This window comes from Panicum hallii, chromosome 9, assembly GCF_002211085.1.
Source record: "Panicum hallii strain FIL2 chromosome 9, PHallii_v3.1, whole genome shotgun sequence".
NCBI classification, from domain to species: Eukaryota; Viridiplantae; Streptophyta; class Magnoliopsida; order Poales; family Poaceae; genus Panicum; species Panicum hallii.
In genome coordinates, this window is record NC_038050.1 from 18,793,813 (window position 1) to 18,815,855 (window position 22,043).

General features: G+C 42.1%; 1 protein-coding gene across 4 annotated transcripts; it reads right to left on the reverse strand.

The window, feature by feature from the left end:
* Window positions 1-7,047: 7,047 nt before the first annotated feature.
* Window positions 7,048-19,393, reverse strand: LOC112873728 (probable histidine kinase 5). 4 transcript variants are annotated; one of them, XM_025936766.1, is made up of 15 exons: window positions 18,596-19,393; window positions 16,412-16,666; window positions 15,485-15,940; window positions 12,985-13,260; window positions 12,180-12,349; window positions 11,861-12,076; window positions 11,592-11,778; window positions 11,437-11,488; window positions 11,115-11,344; window positions 10,920-11,018; window positions 9,947-10,608; window positions 9,486-9,529; window positions 9,029-9,341; window positions 7,978-8,529; window positions 7,048-7,431 (listed from the first exon to the last, which is right to left on the reverse strand). In XM_025936766.1, the coding sequence occupies exons 1-14, from the start codon at window positions 18,827-18,829 to the stop codon at window positions 8,262-8,264; spliced, it is 3,462 nt and encodes a 1,153-aa protein (XP_025792551.1). In that variant the 5' UTR covers window positions 18,830-19,393; the 3' UTR covers window positions 7,048-7,431; window positions 7,978-8,261. The 4 variants fall into 4 exon arrangements, with proteins under 4 accessions (XP_025792551.1, XP_025792552.1, XP_025792550.1 ...); XM_025936767.1 differs by adding an exon at window positions 18,119-18,346 and having other exon boundaries at window positions 9,029-9,529; window positions 18,596-18,735; XM_025936765.1 differs by having other exon boundaries at window positions 9,029-9,529.
* Between the last annotated feature and the right edge of the window lie 2,650 nt (window positions 19,394-22,043).

A 22,043-nucleotide genomic window follows, 5' to 3' on the forward strand; every position in this document is an offset into this window, starting at 1 on the left:
CTAGGTTATTTTGCACTTTAGCCCTTGAGTTCTATAGAAATCAACCCGCAGTCCATGGCAATTCAAAAGTATTTACGAATAGATTATTTTTCTTCTGTTTAAGCCCCTGTACGTATCTAAAATAGAACCCACCGTCCCTAGCCTCTCTATTTTATAATTTAAATCCTAGATCTAAGGTTTAATTATGTTCTAGCCCTCGGTTTCTTTGCCCAAAGCCCTTCTAGTTTCAAATCTTCGACAAATAAGCCCTTGGAATCATGTTTTAGACATAACTTCTCCATTTTAACTCCGTTTTCATCGATTCTCACGCTCACGCGACCCTTGCGACGTATACAGTAGCTTTATAATGTTGTTTTGCTCTGTTTATATTTTTTGGTGTACTATTTCTTATTTATTATATTTATTTGTTTGTATGTACTTGTGTGTTACGATAGACGGTGCGCAGTTCGAGGGTTCGCAAGAGCAAAGTTTTGAAGATGTTCCCAAGCAGCAGTAGTTCTTTGACGAAGGTAAGTGGTCCTTGATCATACTCCAATCCCAATAACTTTATAAATACACACATTTACGTTATATGCATGCATGTGTCTAGAATATGATGGATCCCAAACTAAGGATGTGCCTAGTTTATTTTGAACTTCCTTGATTAAACCTGGGTTGTTATATGTATGTTGTAGCTACGCTAGTTGCTTTTACTTAGACTTCGGTTGGATAACCTAAAAATCATGCTACACTGGTTTACTCATGTTCTGGAATAGTTTTATGGTGATAATTAAGATCATTGCATTAATTGGAATATGGAGAACCACCTAGGAAAACAGTGCAACCACAATACTACATGGCTCTGGTCTTGGTAATTAATTAGAAACTTTAGCTTATGATAATATTACCGAAAGGGCAAGAGGGGTTGCATCGTCGGGGTATAGCTCGATCCTCTTGAGGGTATGATATGATCCTGGTTAAGGTGTCTGCCTCATTAGGGAGGGTTATAACCGCTTTGACTTGAAACCTTAGCGGATTGTCATGAGTTAGGGAATCTTTGTAAAGATCTCGTAGTGAATCCCTGCCACTCAAGTGTTTAAAGGCCTTGCAAACCCAAGCATTAAGGGAAACACGAGTTTTGGGTAAAGTGTGCAACCTCCGCAGAATGAAAACTAATATATCAACCATGCTCACGGTTAAGAGCGGCTTGGACCCTCACATGATAATTGAACTTAAAGATGATCTACATTGAGGTTCTTTGCTCATAATGTTGTTATCTTATCTTTTTTATTTATTTAAGGATTGGTATATACTTACATTTAGTTAATGCTTGCTAAATAAAACTTGATCAACTAAAAATGCTTATCGCAGTCAAACCATGTCAGTTTTTCCTTGATTATGGCCTTGCATATCATATAATTTACTCCACTTGCTGAGTACCAAACATAAGTGTACTCACGCTTGCTTTATTAAAACCAATGCTGCTCAGAACAAGATAATTGTCCGGAGTTCCCTGAAGATCTTGAGGAGTTCTAGGCGTATCTCTCCCAGTCATGTGCCTATGAAGTTGAAATCCGCTGCTAGTTATAAATGTTTATTTATCGCTTAAGATTAAGACTTTCGGTCATGTAATAAATTACTATGATACTCTCTTTTGTTATGATATTGTTTCGGATATACAATTGTATTGTCTATCATATGTGTGGAACTTGATCCTAGCGCACATATAAGTGCATTCAGTTCCCTTTTCAAAACCGGGTGTGACACCCGGCCCGGACGCTGAAATCCGCCGGCCACAGCCGCACCCAAACCCTAGCGCTACCTTACAAAGCCCCCTTGGCCGCCACTTCAAACCCTAGCTCCCTTGGGGTTTTCCATTTCCGCCGCCACCACACCAAGAGAAGGAGAAGGAGGACGAGGAGGAGAAGGAGCAGAGAAGGAGGAGCCACCGCCGAAGGATGCCACGTCATCGGAGCTTCACCAGGCCTGCACCCAATTGACTCCATCGATGAAGCTGCGCATCCTGCACGGCCACAACCCGCCTGCCTCGCCTCTCCACCGCACCAAGCCGTCATCATTCGAGATGCCGGTAGGTCGCCGCCCTTTCCCGTCAACCTAGTGATGCCGGCACCATCGATGTGTCCTCTGTAGATGAGACCTAGGACCCTACCCCCTTTGGTTGCCTCTCCTGCAGGAGCCCGTCGTGCTGCCTCTACATCCAGCAACCAGCCATCGCCTCACCTCGCCACCATGTCGTGCCGCGCGCTCGGAGTGCAGGTGCCCCGCGCGCACAGCGAGGCCATAGCGCGGCCCTAGGATGCCCTGGCTTTATCCAGTTAACGGAAAGTGGGTAATAGACATGACAATCGTTGAATGTGCGTGGGTCTGGACCAACTTTCTAATAGGGTGAACTAGCCCGAGAACTTGGTTACTCGATCTTGCTTTAAAAACAAGTCGAATTCAGAACAGAGGTTCTCTTCATAGCGGATAAGGAATCCCAGATAGGTAATCTCGATCACCATTATAAGCTATTTTATTTTCCACCTGCCAATCCTATAATTTTAGAGGTGACCAAAGGAACCACTAAAATAGATGATAAAAGTATCCGACCAAAGGGAGGAATTCCATTTAATACCAACCATCCCATTGTACTGGGATGCCTCTCTCCGGAACGATAGTGTAGGCCTCTCTCCATCCCTCCGGATGAGGGATGCCTCTCTAAATACCAAGTACATAGATTCTCTAGTGGAATACTAGAGTTCTATGCTTTTTTAAGAAACCAGAGAATTATCCCCCCCTCCGGGGCGAGGGCTCTGCTCACTCTGCTTCACCTCCCGGGTGGTATGGAAATCTTAAACTTTTAAGTACCGGAATTCCATTTGACCTTGATTTCCATATCCACCAAATCCAAGTTGTGAGCAGAGACCTGTCGTGCTTCCCCCTTTGAAGGGGGTCCTGGGGGTAGGGAAGGGGAAATGTCGGGTCATAACTCCTTTCTTTACCGTTAAGGGAGGTTTCCTCCCGTTAACAATAAGTCGTTATGTACTTAAGTAGTAGGTTGAGAAACACCTTAGAAAATCAAATAGAGAGTTTCTCAACCATTCCACTACTTTCTTTGGAAGGGGGGTTCGGGGGGAAACCTTTCTTCCCCTCGAACTGAGTGAACTTCCAGATTCCGAATCTGGAATTCACACTCTGAAAAAATTTGGGTTTTTAGGAAGAGGGGATTTTAAAAGGGGGGAAACCCTTTTAAAAGACCTACCGTAGATGTCAACCCTAATTTTTAGCCCTTTCCTTTTGAGAAAGTAAAGTTTAAGATTTCCATACCGTTTGTGTGTTACCACCCGGTATGGAGCCAGCGTCGTTTCGCTTTCGCAGGAGGTTCCTAATCTCCTATGGACTGGCCGATTTGTTGCTCCACAAAAAGGTTGCCCAGTGACCGCCTTCTTGTTGCCTATCCTCTTTAACTCGCCTTCCGAACCCCTTTCGTTTTCTAAACCTTCTCCAATAATGTGGGGAATAGGCATAAACCACATCCCTGGCTTCGGGAGGATCGGTTGGTGAGCTGGACCCTTATTCCGCTACTCTATATTCTGCTGGTCTGAGGTTACTAGCCTCAGTGACTGGCTCTCCCCTCACTAAACAACGATACCGCTTCCGTAAACAACATTCCTCCTTGTAAAGCTTTTTGGTCTCAAGGAGCAAACTTGTCACTGTGAAGCATACTTTAGCCGATGTTACCAAGTCTCTTACGGGTAGTCGTTGAGACTGTACCAGTGGCTTAACCACTAGTGTTTTCCATTGTCTCCTGGGTCGGATGAGCTTTAACCAACTCATACCAGAAACAACTCGGCAAGTATCGAAGTACACTTCACAGCCAGATTAAGTATCGAAGCCAGTGTTTATCCAGTTAACGGAAAGTGGGTAATAGCCATGACAATCGTTGAATGTGCGTGGGTCTGGACCAACTTTCTAATAGGGTGAACTAGCCCGAGAACTTGGTTACTCGATCTTGCTTTAAAAACAAGTCGAATTCAGAACAGAGGTTCTCTTCGGAACCCACGCGCGTGCGTGCACGCCCAAGCCACCGGCCAAAGCCGAGCCTTTTTATCTAGCCGCCTGTTCACCAAGCCGCTGCCGTCACGCCATGGCCACATCACAGCCATGGTGACCGCACACGTCCCTGCGATGCCACGCCATGGTGCACGTGGGCGCCACTACGACATTTCGTCGAGCGCCTCACGTGCGTCCACACGCGCACACCATCTTCTGCACATGCATGCATGCACGCACACATAGTTGACACACCAGATTGGAGCACAGCCGCACCAGATCCACCTTGAGGCTAACACCTGGGCCTTAGCTGCTAGATAAGGAGAAGACGCTGACACGTGGACCCGGCCTATAGGTGGGAGAAGAAGGAGAAGACCCAGAGCTAACGGGCCGAGGAGCTGGCCCGCCAAGCCGCAAGCCGAGATAGCCTGCTAACACCTCGAGCCGACCCATGAAGCCAACCCGAGCCTTGTTGGGCCAACTCAGCCGGCCCAACACCTTTGAGCCCAAAATCGAGCCGTGTCTCTTTCTCTATCCCTTTTTACCCGACCTGACCCGAGGGCCCCACCTATCAGCTTCGGGGTGAAGCTGACCAAAGGGTCCTACTGACCTTTGACCTGTTGACCCATTGACCGGTCAACATTGATCAGTCAACATTGACCGGTCAACGCTGATGTCAGTAGGGCCCACTACTAACGTCAGCCAGAACTGACCCCAGTGACGTCATGCTAACGTCATGCAGACGTCAGCATGTCATGTGGCGTGCTCTGGTGTTGCCACGTGTCACTGCTGTATGATTTTCTTTTTCCTATAATCATTTATCAGTTTTGGAAATAGGTTTTTCCTTAGAAAATTCATAATAAATTAAATGGACCTCCAAAAATTATGAAACTAGTTTCATAATTCTTCTAAAATCATGAACTACCTGTTAGGGTAGGTTTTGATGTGATTTTGATTTGGTTATTCCTATGCATTTTTGCACTTTGGCCTCCAACCTTATTCGTAATTACGAATAGGACACATCGAAGAGGAGCCGATCGACACCCAGGACTACCAGGTCTACCAGGAGAGCCGAGAAGACTACAAGGAGAACCCAGATTCAAGCCCATCTATGATCTGATTACCTATTAGGCATTGCTTGTTAGATATGCTACACTTTACATTCTGTTATGATGAGCTGAACCTACATAGCCCATTTATTTACCTGAATTTCGTGGAAACCTATGCACTTGATATATATGAGATGCCTTGAAATGCTTGCATGTGTATGTGTGAGAATGGATGGATAGTCTTGGCGTGAGTGGATAACCACTTTTGAGGAGTTGGTGAATAGGGCATTTAGCAGGGAGCGAGCGAGTTTAACTCGATCTTCGGATCGAGGGCTAGGAGTGTGTATCTTGGCACACTCTATGAAGAACCTGTGGCGGGTGCATCTTTTGTGGATACTTGGTCGAGGAGTTGGAGGCACCCGTAATGGGTGCAGTAGCGAACCACTGCAGTGGATACGCACGTAACGAAGTTGCTCGCTCCGGCATATAAGGACTGGTTAAGGGTAACTATGATTAGTGGGACTATGTTAAGCATGCACACCACTTACCCATTATGCGAGTGGGCCCGATCCAGGGCTAGCAAGTACAGTACTAAGCCGGTAGGAGGATCGAGTATCGGTGCAGGGGGAGGAGGTGCTGACCTCACATCGCCTAAAACACAAGGGAGGCTTCACAGTCCCGGGGCGACTTCTTTGGGAGGATGCGCCCAAGACCCGGGAAAGCCGGATGATACCGAGGCTACTAGTTTCTGTTTAAGTACACTGATGTCTCTTTGTCCAGTTGGCTGATCCCCGGCTGGCTTCGATTCGAGTGGGTCCAGGTGTACAACCCCTGCAGGGTGAAAACTATACGTATAGCCGCGTCCTCAGTCATGGGTAACCCACCTCTTGTGTTACTCTTATATAAGATAGTGTTACTCATATTTTCTACCTCCCTCTAGTGATGAATTTCTGCATGGGGCAGTTGAGGTGCGAGGAGCGGGAGTTCTTGCAACGACTTGGTGGTTTTAGAAGGTCTGTGTTGGACCGGGTGTCCGGGATGCCAGAATGGACCGAGTTCGGAGTTTGGAAGATGATATACTTGATGATGCGCATGCATAGGAAACCCCAACTTATCTCCTTGAAATTTGTTATACCTTTAGTATAGTCCACTTAAAGCTTGCATACGGATGGTGTCGTGGACCTATCCCATTCCTTGGGGATAGTTTGGGTAGATGCAGGATCCGGCCCGGAGTTCGACCCCAACGATGACGGATGGTATGATTGAAGCTCGCGCTACGCTCAAGTTTGCCTGTGGTGGAGTTTTTAGAAGATGGAGGGAGGGTTAGAAGCCTAGTTACCGCTTTCCGTTGTCTGTTTGCTCGAGTTAGCCCAAAGGCCTTGTAATGGGATCGTACTACTTTCCTGTCGGAATATGTATTAACTAAACCCATGTATTGACCTTTCGCTTTGTATGACTATATGTATCTGGAATGAGTTTTGTATGTAATAGCGCTTGATCCAGGGACTATTACAAAGGTACAGGGAGTCGGAATTTCATTTCGAAAATCCAGTTCATTTCATGGACATCATCTTTGTTAAGCCTTAGACCCTAGTTCAGTCATACTTCTAGATCAATTCTCTAGTAACCATGACTGGATATTTATACTGAGATATATGATATATATATATATTGTTTTTTATAATGCACTTGGGTGCATTTTGTATAGAGAATGCACCAACCCTCTGTGACGGTTCTAGTTGCAACCGGTTCGTATCGAGTTGCAACAGGATCGGTCTGAGTTGCAACCGGTTCCCATCCAGTTGCAATCAGATCGGTCTGAATTGCAACCGGTTCACATTGCAACCGGATCAGTCTGAGTTGCAACTCATTCGTGTCCAGTTGCAACTAGTTCGCGCCCAGTTGTAATAAGTTCCGTCCAGTTGCAATTGGTCTATTCTCCCAGTTGCAATCAATATAGTCTCACTATTGCAACTGCAGGGTGGGTATATTTTGTACTTGCAACTTGTTTCATTTTAGCCGTATATGTATATATAGAGAAATATATATACATATATATACAATACTAATAATACAATCAATCATTAATTGCTACTGTACAGAAGAATATTTACAAGACCTACTAACCTACACAAAATTGACGAATACAACAACCTGTAATTTCCAACCTGCAGTTGTCTCTTTACAGTTTGCATTAAGCCATACAACACGCCTTGGAATAGTGTGCTTGACGTCGTGAAGCCGACCTCTGTGATCTATGTCGAAAAGGTTTCACGTCGTATAAGGGATGAGGTGATGTCAATGAACTCGATGTTGAAGCAAGCTGTAACTTGGTTTTTCAGTAAAACACCTAGAGTACAACATTTGAGAATCAATGAATTGAAGTGGTCTTAAAAAACATTACAGAAGGAATTGTTACCACTGTTCAAGTTGTATTTTGTCCCAGAAAACATCTAATTATCTTTGTTTTTTTATGAGCCGAGGTTTAGGTATTCTCTTTACTAAAGCAAGGTCTACATGCACTTGGCCTTCAGTTCCATTTTCTTAAAAATAAAGTTAAAATTACCAAATCAGCAATTTCCCCCAAAAAAGAGCAAACTAGTATTTGCGTTTTTAACATATTTTATGTCTCTGTATTAAGATATGCATATTGCTTATTATCAGTACTTAGGTGGTAAACAGAACAGATGCTTTATCGGCATTCAGCGCCTGGCAAGTCAATGTTATAATAGGTTTCTTTTTTTGGACAAGATATCATGGTAGATTTTTGAATGCCGAGTATGCAAGCGAATTCCATCGCTCCATAAATAATGCAAGTGCATATGCTTGTGGAGCTGCACAGGGAATTATCTTAATCGCATAAGCTTGCTCCTAAAAAGTATGTAGAGGAAATTACCAGATAAAATGCAGCTCAGTCGAATCTGGACTTAGCACTCCGTAGCTCCACTGCTTTTCAGGACCTGTTGACCTTAAAATGGACCTTTCACTCTTTTGGCAGAACTTGAACCAGTGTTGAAGCCACAGGCCAGTACCGGGCTGTTTGGCACCCTGCCACCCTGGCCTGGGAGCGCTCGCCCAGGCCCGTCAATCCATCGCCAGGCGCTTGGAATCAAACGCCTGGGAGTGCTGCCTGGCGAAGGCAACTTTTCCAGGGTTCAATCCAAACAGGCCCTATATCTCCTATGGAGTTGGATCTGTTGCATCAGTCTCTAAGAAATGAGCAACCGCAGAGTAGAGCTGCTGTTCTTCAAATGGCTTTGACACATATCCATCCATTCCACATTCCATACATTTTTCAAAGGTCGCTTGGATTACATCTGCTGTCATGGCTAAAATCGGTACATGCCAATGGGCCTTACTTCCATAATTATCAGCTGATATTTCACCCATCTGGATCATATGATTGATTTTTTTCTCTATGGATCGGATTAATCTCGTAGCCTCAAACCTGAAATTGAAGGTAAAAATTGTTAATGTTGGTCCTACAGTCCATCTACAAGTGATCAAAGTGGATGTAACTACTTGTTATAACCCCTAGGAAAGCAAATTAAGCATATGAGGCTACAGTGATCTTTTTTACCAAGAACTGAATGTGAAAACAAGAGATTATGCTCCACGATCCTCCTATGATAATTAGCTTCCTAATACTTCTTTGATATAATGGTACAAAGCTCTCCAATGTGTTTGAAAAAAAAATTAACTTCCTAATAATAAAAGGAAATGCATACATTTGTCGCTTCTTTAGTTGAGTATCGAAATATCACTCTAGCTCAAGAAGCTTATAGCTAAAATTGAAGACATACTTCCTTGATGAACCAATGAAAGAAGTTGCAAGAAAGATCTCTGCACAAAGGATCTATACTTACTGAATTTCTTATAGTACATCCACACCAAGTACATAACATATAACAATCTTTTATTAGTAACATATTAGAAAGGAAGATTACCCGTCCATTTCAGGCATCTGAACATCCATGAAGCAAGCATCAAATGTGTGAGGTGGCTTGAGCATATCAATTGCATCATTTCCACTGTCCACACATGTAACTACAGCTCCATATTTCTTCAAAGAACCAGCTGCAACTTTACGATTGACTGCATTATCATCCACAACCAGAATCTGTTTTCCAGTTAGTACACTACGAAGAACCAAAGACTGATCTCTACTGTGTGGCCTTGTAACCCCAATCCCTAAGGTTTTGCGAAGACATGCAGCAATAGTACTAAGGCGGAGGGGTTTCCTTATGCAATCACCATATCCTGTCAACCTCAAATAATCAGACTCGGCAGAACTCATTGAGTTTCCCAAAAGAAAAATCTTTGGCATGGGTTGAGAAGACTTGTGTGAGCCCTTTAGTTGAAGATCTACAAGACGACGATAAAATGCGAAACCTGAACCCTTACCCCAAGCTTCTGTATCAACAAGGACCATGTTCGAATTGCTTTTGCTGCTCAACATGCAAAATATCAATGACACCAACAAATAAGTCATAAGCAGCTTTTAGAAAAGAAAATGCATAACAACATGAAAAGTGACAACGGCAACATTATATATTGATTCAATCGGGTAGTAACAACTGAAGGAATCCACAAGTCATTCAGAATCAAACTACCCTATTTCAGCTTCTAAACTCAAACAAGCAAAAGTTTCAGTCTGTTTCTCATATTTTTCTTCAGTTGATAAGAAACTACTGAACCTCCACAGTACAGCAAATATCCAAAGAAATGAAATCCAATGAACTCAAGAAATTATAGCTAGACCATATGTCAAGATGACTGAAGCTTATAAAATGCTTGAACAAAATAACTTGTGCAAAGCTGTTGAGACAAATCAAACAGTAAGCTACACAAGAAAGGAAATGAACCTTGAGGTGCAGGCTTCTAGCAGCATTGAGAATGCAGATTCAGATGTGGCAACAAGATTGCACTGTATTCCAAGTCTCTGCAGATGGTATATAGTAATCTCTGCACGTGCATTCCTTCCATCAATAATAAGAGCCCTCATTCCTTGAAAGTCTGATGGAGTAGGTTCGAAATAATATCTTTTAATATCACCAGGACCTTTTCTGTTCTCCTTGAAAATGGCAGTAAAAGAAAATGTACTGCCAACTCCTGATTTACTCGTAAACCCTATTTCTCCACCCATCAATTCAACCAAACATTTTGTAATACTCAAGCCAATCCCAGTTCCACCATATGTCCGTGAGGTGGAACTGTCAGCTTGCATGAAAGGTGTAAAAATACGCAGTTGAGCATTCTTTGTTATTCCTATGCCAGTGTCCTCAACTCTGACAACTAAGTTAATTGTATCTGTTTCACCACTTGAATTTTTGAACATCCTAAACTTCTCCAATGACTTCCAGCTATCTGCTACTTCAAGCCCACTTAGTGTGTTCCATATTTTCATGTTGTCGTGATCATCCAAAACTTCTCTGTTCAGAGCAGAAACGTCATAGAAAATGTTTCCTGCCCTCTTTAGTTCCTCGACCAAATGCACTTGAACGAAGATATGCCCTCGTTCAGTAAACTGTATTCACAGGTAAGCGCATTAAGATAGAGATGGATCATATGATTCATAAGTTGCATAAATGAAAAGGATGCAAAATGCAACAACAGTCTATTTGGGTATGGAAATTATAGTCGATATCAAGTGGCTACAACTATAGTTATTTGAGAATTTCTAAGTAAATTCTGAAGTTAAAAGGCTCACAACATTAATACTTAGTAAATTGTCATGTTTCCTACAGAGTACAATTGTATAAGTGGTGCAATTGACTAAACACAATTACAACTTGCCAGCAAGCTAAACATGGAAGCTACCAATGATCTGAATCTAACCTTCATAGAATTCCCCACAAGATTTGTAATGATTTGCCGAAACCTCCATGGATCCCCAATTAGAACATCTGGAACTTGATCGGATACAAGCACGGCCAACTATCCTCACAAAAGAATTAGTGAATTACACATTACTTCAGGTCCCATGTCATTAAAACAATATTTGAGAGTTACAGATTTTAAATTAGTACTGACCTCTATGCCTTTCGCCTGCGATTTTTCATAGAATAGAGACACCACATTATCAAGAATATCACGGACATCAAAAGGCACTGCTTCCAACTCAATCCTTCCTGACTCTATCTTAGCCAGATCGAGGACTTCATTTATCAAGTTTATCAATGCCTTTCCACTTTCTTGAGCAATAACTACAAAATCCTGCTGAGTTGTATCAAGTTCAGTGTCCATTAGCATCTGCAACATACCTGATTCAGGAAGAAAGCCTCTTTAAAAAAATCATTTGACCATATCTATTGCGAAAACAGACACAAATGAAAATAATATTCGAAGGACAAACCTAGAACACCATTCATTGGAGTCCGAATCTCATGGGATACAGTTGCTAGAAACTGCAAGGTAATCAATATCTTCTCAGACGACAAAAGGAGAGAAGACCACACAGGAGATAACAACTAAAGGATAACAAAGACACAAGAAAAATGTAGAAAGAACCTGAGATTTTGCAACGTCCGCAGCTTCAGCTCGTCCTTTTAGTTCTCTCATTACCCTATAATCATGTTCAGCCTTTTCAAGGGAGTTCAGAGTTGCATAAATTATATGTCCAACAAGCAAAACAATTATAGCTACAGCTGTCGATATTGTTATTGCAGACCATGGCAGTGGGGGTTCATGCTTGAATCTGAAAGTGTAAAAGAGGAAGCACTGAGCGCATCTGAAGGACAAAAGTATTGTACAAATTCTGATCACAAAAAGATTGGTACCTGCAATGCATTTCATGTTTGCGTGTTGGGTCACCAAAATCAATGTTACTAATGCGCTGCAGATCACCAGATGAACTGAAATCAGAACCATACATTTTAATAGGAGATGTATGATTTGTGGTGTCATATAACTTAACAACTATCTTTTGTTTGCTAGCGAGTTGCTCTAGGAGTTTATCCACCAGAGAAGGAACATCAAATGAGGCACCAAGATAACTGCCAAGTGTCAAAAACCACATTAAGATCAAGTATGCTAAAGGGGGAAAACACAAAAGTGTGTGCCTATAGTTTGACTTGAAACTTTGGAAACAAATTTTACCCCAATGTAGCACGAATACGCTCCTCTGGTGTCGCATTTGGAGGAAGATCATATTTATACACAGTGAACGTAAGCACCACACCGAGATGATTAGACTTCAGAAGCTTAAAAGGGGACGTTAAAGCCCCCTTACCTGTTGCCCGGGAACGTAATATATTATCATGATCTTCCTGAAACAAATGTTCTGATGTTAGGAGACAGATGGAGAGACAGGGAGGGAGGGGGGGAGAGAGAGAGGAATAAATAAGTAAAAGCCTGTGTAGTTTTTCTAGACTACAATCTACGGGTCCTATGTTGTTTTTGCACCAACATGTAATGCACTAACACACCCGGGAAAAAATATGCAATAACCAAAAGAGCTTTAATTGCTATACTGTGTTCAAAAGAGAGAGGGGCCAGAACTAATTACTGAGGTAGAATATCTGAAATAAAATTAAGATAAGGTCCACATGTCAGCTGTATACAGTGATGAACAAATTCATGGCTTCCTGCAGTGATTACCTGAGGTTTGAACATGCTATGGAACCTATATCCACGATTTATTGAAATCTAACGCCCTAACTCAGATGGACCATTGAACAAGATACTGAACAGCTCATACTACTTTTGCAATCATGGTCAAAATGTAGTTTTTATGCACCAATATCTAATTTCAAGAAATAGATAAAGTTTTGCGGATTTTTCATCTTAAGGACTTGAAAGTTAGAAAAAGAGTTAGAAATTGTTTATTTTCCTAACAAAGTGAGCAGAGGGAATAGATCAGAGAGAAAAGGATTTACAGAAAAATGCTTACAAATATCCTCACCTTCCCAGACATCATATCTACAGATATGATATGCTTCACAGTTTCCTGCGAGAAAATAACGGGTGCATACTCATCTTGAACTGGTGATGGTTCAAGCTTTTCAGGATTATAGTCATGAACAAGAGATTGATCACCAGCTTCCATCTTCTTAATCTTCCATCCATGTTGTTGCTCAAACTGTTCCCTTTCACTGTGTAATACCTTCAGTGCATAGGCGACACCACTCATCAATGGCCTTTCAAAAGTTGTCCTTGCTGTGAAGTCCTCAAATGTTTTCTGGAAGGGTTTGTGCAAGCAAAAGGACATGATCATTGAAAAACGTACAGCTAAACCCTAATTAACATGATTTTATCCTTTCAAACAAATATACTGGTAAATAGAAAATATATCTACTGTTTTAAGAAAACCTTTATGGTTCGTGATACACTTGATTTCGGGTTCTCCACCTAACAGAGTCCCTATTAGTTGCTTATTGCACACAGGTATTCATTCTTTTCTCTTCTACATTCTTAGAGCTCAGACGACAAGTAAATTGAATGCTATCTCCAGTTTTTAGCAACAACAAGTTTCTGGTCTTTGTTGCTGCCACCTAACTATAAATAAATGAAGATAATGCTTGGGAGGCAATAATGCTATTGAAGTGGTCAGGATACATGAGATGTTTGGCAGTTATTCACTAAAATGGAAGTAGCTGTATTCCATCTTTGAATTTTGTTTGCTCCCTAATTCAAAAAACCTTGTGGCTATATGTGACACCGGGCCCAATTTAGATGTGGCCCGGTAGTGGCCCATGAGTGTTGTGTGCATATATTTAGTACTCTCTCCATCCCAAATTATTAGTCGTTTTGGTTTTTCTAGATTCACAGGTTTTGCTATCACCTAGATGTAATATATATGTAGATGCATAGCAAAAACTATGAATCTAGAAAAGCCAAAACAACTAATAATTTGGGATGGAGAAAGTACCAGCTTGCTAGTTGAGCAAGGGTGGAGCCAACTTATAAGCCCTTATTCTCCAGTGGAGCCAACTTATAAGCCCTTATTCTCCAACCATATCATCTTCGAGTTAACCCTTTTACACGAAGCGAGGATGAAAGCGTAAGCAGGGTGCTATGTGTATGTGAGCCCGCCCCTCGGAAGAGCTAGACAATGCGGCATTGGAAGATGGGGTGTTACACTCTGCTTGTTGTGTCAGCAATTAAGATGGCTCCCTTTTTAAACAAAAATTAAGATGGCTGCCTAAGGGATCTATCTACTTCAAGTTATGTTTCCTTCATCACTTCATGATATCCAGTACAGTAAATACGATATCATCTGAAGAATTATATGACTTTGCACAAGTAAATATAATAACATGAATGTTATATTGAGCAAAATTGCAATCTCAACATTGACTTAACTGTACTGGAAGCTACTACTAATTACTAAATGGTGCTAAGGTAGAGCTAAGTTCACTACACATCATAATATGTTTCCCATCAATCTCGTCTAAAATTTATTATTTCACTCATAGTATATGACACTGATATTGAAAGTTTCTTACTCACAATGTTCAAAAAGGCGGAAGTAGGCGGCTGCCTAGGCGCGACTAGGCGCTAGGTGAGGGGGTCCCGCCTGGCCTATGGGGGTAGGCGCACCCCAAGGCGGGCGCAGCGCCTAGGCGGCGAAAGGCGGCGCCTCGGTGGCGCTTCGGCGGCACCCAAGAGGCCTAGGCGGCGCTGAAGCGGAAGCGCGGGCGAGTCCGCGCGAAAAATTGCGGCCCCGCGGAAGCGCGCGCGCAAATGGCTTCGGGCGCGGGAAAAGGAGACTGCGCGCGGGAAAGATTCGAGAGAGGAGGAAAAGGACGCACGGGCACGGTTACTGACTCCCCGCCTCGCAGTCGCAGCTGCTCCCGACGGCCGCAGCTCCTCCCCGCCGAATGCTCCCCACCGGCCACAGCTCCTCCCCACCGGTCTCCCCTCCCCGCCAGGCGCTTTCATTCCCTCCCTGCCGGGCGCTCCCCTCCCAGCCAGGCGCTCCTCTCCCCGCCGGTGTCTGCTCCCGCCGGCCAGTCCACTCTCCAGCCAGGCCAAAGGTCAGTCCTCCCCTGCTCCTCTCCTCTGCTCCCTCCCTCAGCTCCTCTCCTCTCCTCCCTCACTCTGCTCCTCTCCTCGGCAGAACTGTTCATATGGTGCAGATTTGAGTTGTTATGGTTGCAGACCACTTGAATTGCTATGTAGGAACATCACTTTTGCATCAACTAAGGTATGTCCAGGATCAGTTCATCTATATTCACTTATCCAGCTACTATGTTTATATAATTTATTCATCTACACATGATATTTGCATATTTGGCAAAACGCGTAGAAAAACACCTTAAAACGCTTAAAACACCTAGGCTCGCTTAGTCTCGCTTAGGCTCTAGGTGGCGGGTCACTGCCTAGAAACCGCCTAGCGCTTTTTTGAACATTGGCTATTCACCATGTGTATGGGAGGAGAAAATTGAATTCATGAAGGATACCTGATCGATAGCAGACGGATTCTTCCCATGGTGAAACGTTGAGACTAATATAGCCAAAGCATGCACATGGTTCATGCTTACATTAAACTGATCCTGTAGCATCCTTGCTCTCTCGTCGCACATATTAGAAAGATTCTCAATTCTCCTAGCAACAACATCTGCATACATGCATGAAAATATGCATATAGAGCTACAAAGCCCGAGCAAGACACCAATAAGCAGGGCTCTCTTTGACCACTTTCGACTTATTTTAGCACTTGGTACCTGGAGAACTTTCTCATCCGCACACAGATTGTTTGATTGAATCCTTCTTTTGTGAATAGTTTTAACAATTGAAATCACAATGCTCCCAAATAAAGCAGACAGACAGAGCATCACTGTGTGATTGGAACTTGACATAATATTCTGGACCACATTCACGCCATTGATTCCAGCACATAGGTCACAGTCATGCGGCTAGACACATTGGAAATAGAATGAAATCAATGCAACTTTGTAATGGTCAACGAGTAACAGATAATATTTAAGAATCAAATAACCACATGCCAAACCAATATTGTACGTTACCAATTTGATAAAACTCCATTTCTTTAATGATAAATCAGAAGCTAGACATTAACAGCTATTGTCAAGTATTATAGCATAAAAATGAAGCTACGTAGTTGGTGCAAGTGAATTCTACGGAGGATTGAGTTCTGAAGAAACTATATATGTTGACCTCTTATGAAATATCTATTAGAGTTAACATGTATATAGAACAATAGGTGTATATGTAACAGGTAGAAATAAGTTCCAGATGACTCACGAATAGCCAAAACCACTATAGCAACTATACGTTTCACTAAATGCAACTCTATACGTGCTTTATAGCTGCAAGAGCTGCAATTCACAAAGTCCATACAATAGGAAATAAATTGAAAAACTCACATTGCCTTGTGTGGTAGAACTAATGCCTTCTTGTATGACATTTTGCAAGAACTTATCTTCCAATATCGCAGGTGCAGGACTATTGACGCCATATTTATCTTGAACTGTGCAGAATTGTTGAAGAACGGCATCCTTCAACCAATTCTGCTTTCCATCTGATACCTTATCTCGAATACAAAGAGTATCTGGGATACAAGATATGCTATTGACTTGATTTCCATCATGGATCAATCCAGATTTTCCCATACATTCTCTCTACAAAATAATAGCAAAGAAATAGTTGAAAGTGACAGTGAGGAATGCAAATTGCTATTGCCCAAAAGCATTATTAGTACTACATATCATACAATGCCACTGCTATTTTTGAAAGAAACAATAATTTGATAAGACAGTTATAAGAAACATGGTATTCAAAACTCTCAGTTGGACTATTGGGTACAATTATTTGATGGGAAAAGTAATATTTTATATTCCGCAGAGATGTATATTCTTCTGTTCCCATTTTATATTTGCTTGTTTATGAATCTTTAAAGTTATGTCTTGAGTTCAAAATGAGTAATTAACTATATTGGAGTGGGTCCCTTGCATTTGAATCACGAATTACATGCCCCCCTCCCCCCCCCCCCCCCCCCTTCTTATCATGTTTACCGTAAATACTAAATTTCTGGTAGCAACAGTAAGTTAAATGTATTTTCGAGAAAATAGTAGGGTGAAATGCACTTAAGGTATGTAGCTCAGCTTTACTTTTACTTCCTAGATTACCCCCCAACTTTGTGTGCAACAATGGAGTTCTTGGTAGCTTGTTGGTTGTTGAGACAGCCATTTGAGGTTACTAGATATCAAGCAGACCCATATTTGGAGTTCCATCGTCACCAAGTGAAAAACATCCAAAAATCAACACAAGATTAGGCATATTGTGCATCCAGCTTGAGTGATTAACCTAAGGTAGGTTCAAATGAGTGATCCACACTTGTTGCTCTTGCTTGTGGCATCAAGACTGCTTGTCAGCCCACTATTTAAGTCTTGTGAGGGGCTACAACAAGGATTAGTGGGTGAGAGGTAACTCTCTGATACCTCAAGAAAAGGTTGTCATGCCAAGCTTTTCTTCTACCTTTACATTGCAAATTAATTTATCGCACTTTTCACATTTTTTTGCTAGAATTGGCATGTGTAGTTTATAGCACTGGAACCTAGAGTACAAAAAAATTTGTTCCAGTAGAGTAGAAACACTAGAAAAGCCTAAAGTGTATTTAGATAGAAATTGATAGCTTTTTACATATGTTGAACCAATTAGTTTTAGAAATCGCCAATTTTCAAACCCACCTTAGGGCATCTCGGTCCATTCAAGGATGACCGGTCTAGCTTCTGGCCTATGAATGGCATGCTTCTAATGCTTGTTTCAAATCCTCACCTTAACAGAAAAACTGACAACCTTCCATTTTTCTGTCGGATTCTAAACATGTCTTTATCTATTTTTACCGATCTTATAACAGCTTAAATTTCTGAAATCCACTGGAATCCAACTCGATAGTCAACTATTTCCAGCAATCCTTCTACCCACTACAAATTCTTATTACCATGGAGCCTTGTAATACTACTCTGTTTAGTAGATATTAGCTCATATAAGTACTGTTAACTACAAGAACAGAATCAGCATTTCAAATAGCACTAGACAAACAAGTGACCATACAGCAAGATGCAACATACCTCTTCAGGTGCCAGTATGATATACAGATATGAAATGGAACAGGTCGACACATGATATCTAGCCCATACCAAATTCATGTGCACCTTATTTGATACACGGCAGCAAGAAACAGCATGCCTACATTAGAGCTTTGATATATCTCACTCCTTCCATACAAGCTCTGCTTTTCACTGCTACAGAAACTTGCCCGCGACATGATAAATCAATCTATGTATTGCTCCCTCTAGCTGTATCAACCAACAAATTTGCATGGGTTTTGCAGCTCAACTACGTCTGATAGTCTATATGGCTATCAAACTTGACTAGAAAAATGATGACATAAATTCGCAAAAAAAAATGACCACATCAATAGCAGTTGGATTGCGCACAGATGAAAGATCGTGCAATGCATATGTCTACCAAGCTCCTACACTGTTCCATTCAGTTAGAACTACAGAAACGTAGAAAACAAGAGAAGATTGACGCAATAATCATACCTCCGCCGATGAGAGGATGGACACCAACGCTTGCAGCTGGCTCCTGCTGAGGTTGAACTGCCCCAGCATCCCCTCCTCGTCAGCCACCCTGCCCGAACTTGACCTCCCACATCCACCAATCGCCCAGACCACGAAAAGGCACACGACGAAGCCGGCCATGGCCCCGGCGCCTGCGTGCGTCGCCTTCCCTCGCCGGCAGCCGCCGCCGCATTCCCCTGCCCCGTTCGGAGCCATCCGTGACCAGCCCCCGTTTCAGCCACTGAAGCCACCGAAGACCTTCAAGAAACAACACCTCACAGCACAAAATAAGTGGTACTCAAGTGATTCAGACTCGACGACGCTGTGTATTGCCCCTCCCCGATTCCGGGCCGGATGTTCCCAGAGCCACATGAACAAGCACAAGAAACCGCCGAGGCTTCCACTCATCCAGGAGGCAAGTGAGCTCAGGATTTCAGAGAGGCCAGCAGCGCCTCATCGAGCCAGCAGCACTCGCATGCCAAGAGAGAAGGGGGGATTGGTGGGGTTCTTGCTTGGTTTCTTGCTCGGTTGGAGGGGCCCTGCACGCCGAGAGCCAATCCAAGAACGGAGGAGGTTGGTTGCTGCGGTGGCGCGAATGATTGCTCCCTCCTGCACTCGCACGCCGGGGCGTCGGGGACCAGTGATCCAAGCGCCCACTCCAAGCCACCGAAGCAACTTGCTCGTTGTTCCTTGCCCTGGTTTGGGGGGTCTCGGTGGGTGGTGGGAGGGGAAAGGTTGGAGCAGGAGCAGGAGCAGGAGCAGGAGCTGCAAACAAAGGCGGGGGGGGGGGGGGGGGGGGGGGGGGGGCTGGTAGTAGTGTGCAACAACTGGGACACAGGAAAGAAACGAGAGAGAGAGAGAGAGGGGCAGTGGTGTAAAGCTGCTGTGGGTCTTGTGCTCCTCTCTCTTCCTCTGCTGCTTTTGATCCTTGCCCCCAGCTCTGTCTCTTTGCTGGTGTTGTTGCTGTTGCAAGTACTACTAGCTCTAGCTGGAGGCAGGGGGATGGGGACAAACCCAAGCCAGCAAGGAGGTGATGTGGGGTAGGGTAATGAGGTTGAAAGTTTTGATGCAGGGAAAGGGTTGAAGGTGCACATCATTCTCCCATCATCCTCTGGTCCCAACATTGGTCACCGGTGACATGGCTTGGGGTTTTTCTTTTCCTTCTCGCTCTATCTTTGCTTGCAAGACAGATCTAGGCAATGAAGTCATGTGTAAACTGTCTGGTTGTATATATATAGAAAATTAGGCTCAGCCGTTTATATGTAATAAATGATGTATATTTTTCTTAATTTTGTTTAGTTAACTAATTATGTCTCAAACACTGATATTGTGTCCTTCGTAATCTCTGGAGCCTACATCGTAGTTTCTAAAGATAGAATTGTGGTTCTGTGTTACGTCGCTTTCCAGATTTATCTTTGCTTCCAAAAATATTCCTGTTACAATTTTTACTCTTCATGTGAATGTTTCATATAAATAGGAATCACTTTATTGACAGTTTCCATGCTGTTGTCATATGAATAGGAGTCTAGCTCTAGCATCTTCAAAGTTAAATAGTTGTAGTTCAATCATCGAAATAGTCTTTATAACAAAACATCGCCTACCACTGAAAGCGCAACGCCGTTAAATCTTAGAAAATTCGCTCCCACGGGGAGTCGATCCCATGACCTGAGGTGTTACTGAGGCTCTTGTAACCATTAGGCTACGATCCTTTCGCACCCATAGTTATAATTGAGTACCCTCTATTTTAAAAATAATACAATCATAGGAAATCAGACATTAATATTATTGAAACAAATGAGCTAGGGTCCTCTAATAAACTGTGCATGTGTGTGTGCAGATGAGTATCGGACCCGTGCTGTAATTGACTGTTCATGCAGAAATTTAAATAAACCACCACAATTAAGTGGCTAGCAATCATAATTTTAAGGAAAACCGCCACAATTGAGTGGCCAGCATGCTAAAATGTTAGCAGGTCCAAAAGGTAAGATTGCATCTTTGTAGGACAATATTCGAATGCTAGGATTTAATTTTTTTATTGGGGCAGTAGAAGTATATATCTGTTTCGTGTATTGTGCTCTGTGATGCTTGCCGGAATTAGAGTACAATTTTGAAGATTGTTCAAACTTAGGTTCTTGAATTTGGTGAACAAGCAGACTGCATATGTTTGACAAGTTTGTCCTTGGATGGCCAGCCTCTATTACTATTGAATTTTCTTATACAGCTATTTTTTTGGAAAATGAGACTTGGTACGGCGTGTAAATAAGCTAAACGGCCGTTTAGAAGAACAGTAGGTGGAACTATATCATGTACACCCATCAAAAACAAATATGAAAACATCATCTGATTCAACGTATGTTACATGCGTCGTCTTTGCTTAACGTTCAATGAATCATGATGCACGTCTTGTTTTGTATTTCCATTTGATCTTTTAATATGAAAAAAGTCTTAGGATATTGTCCGTACTATGCAGAATATAAATTCCTTTTCCATGCACAAAGAATTAGTTCGATTTAATTAGCGTTACTACTTGTGACATTTTCTATTTTATATTATTTTTCATAGTGGCATTGGTGATCAATTTGGATTACTAATGGTAAGAGTGGATAATTTATTATATGCATATATAGAAATGCTGTGGAGATTTTTTCTAATAACAATGTTAGGTAATTCAGATGCAGACTTGTGCTACTTTAGGTTATTTTCAGTTATGGTATCTGTAATTGTTAAGATGTGGTTATTTTAAATTAGACATGTTTGGTAGGACATTATTTTAGCCATGACTAAGGTTAGGCAAAGTGTGGCTTGCGGCCAACAAATTCTTATTAGCTACAAGTGTACAAAGTTAGTCAATAAAAAGAAAGCTTAGGCATGGCAATGTTAGGCTCCAACCAAACATATATGCTACACCGTTTATAATTGCATAGGTGAGTAATTTTGGTTAACAATGATAGAAGTGTGTTATATCATTATCAATGATAATTACCGTATACCATGAATTTATTGGCCATATGTTTCCAACGCTTATGATAATTTCTTGTATTATTTCTTTTTCTAACTCATATGGTGAGGCTTAGTGGGAAGGCTACAAAAGGATGATCTAATTAGTAATAATAAGATTGTACAATAGAAGTGCACATGATGCTCAAATGTATTTTAAGTAGCGGGCCGGAAACTAATAATTAGAATTACTTCAAGTTCATCATATGCATGTATATGAAATTTCTTTGCTATTCCTTTAGACGTTGGTACTGCATTGTCTTATGTGGTGACATGCAAATTAAAGTGTGATTTAAATGAAAAGGGACATGAAGCGAGTACAATTCTTTTCTTGGACTGTACAAACTTTGCTTGTTTGGCAAGCAATGAGTATAAAAAATTCGGTGAAGTTTGCCAATGATTGCCAGCTCTGATTGTTAATGTTTTCTTTGTT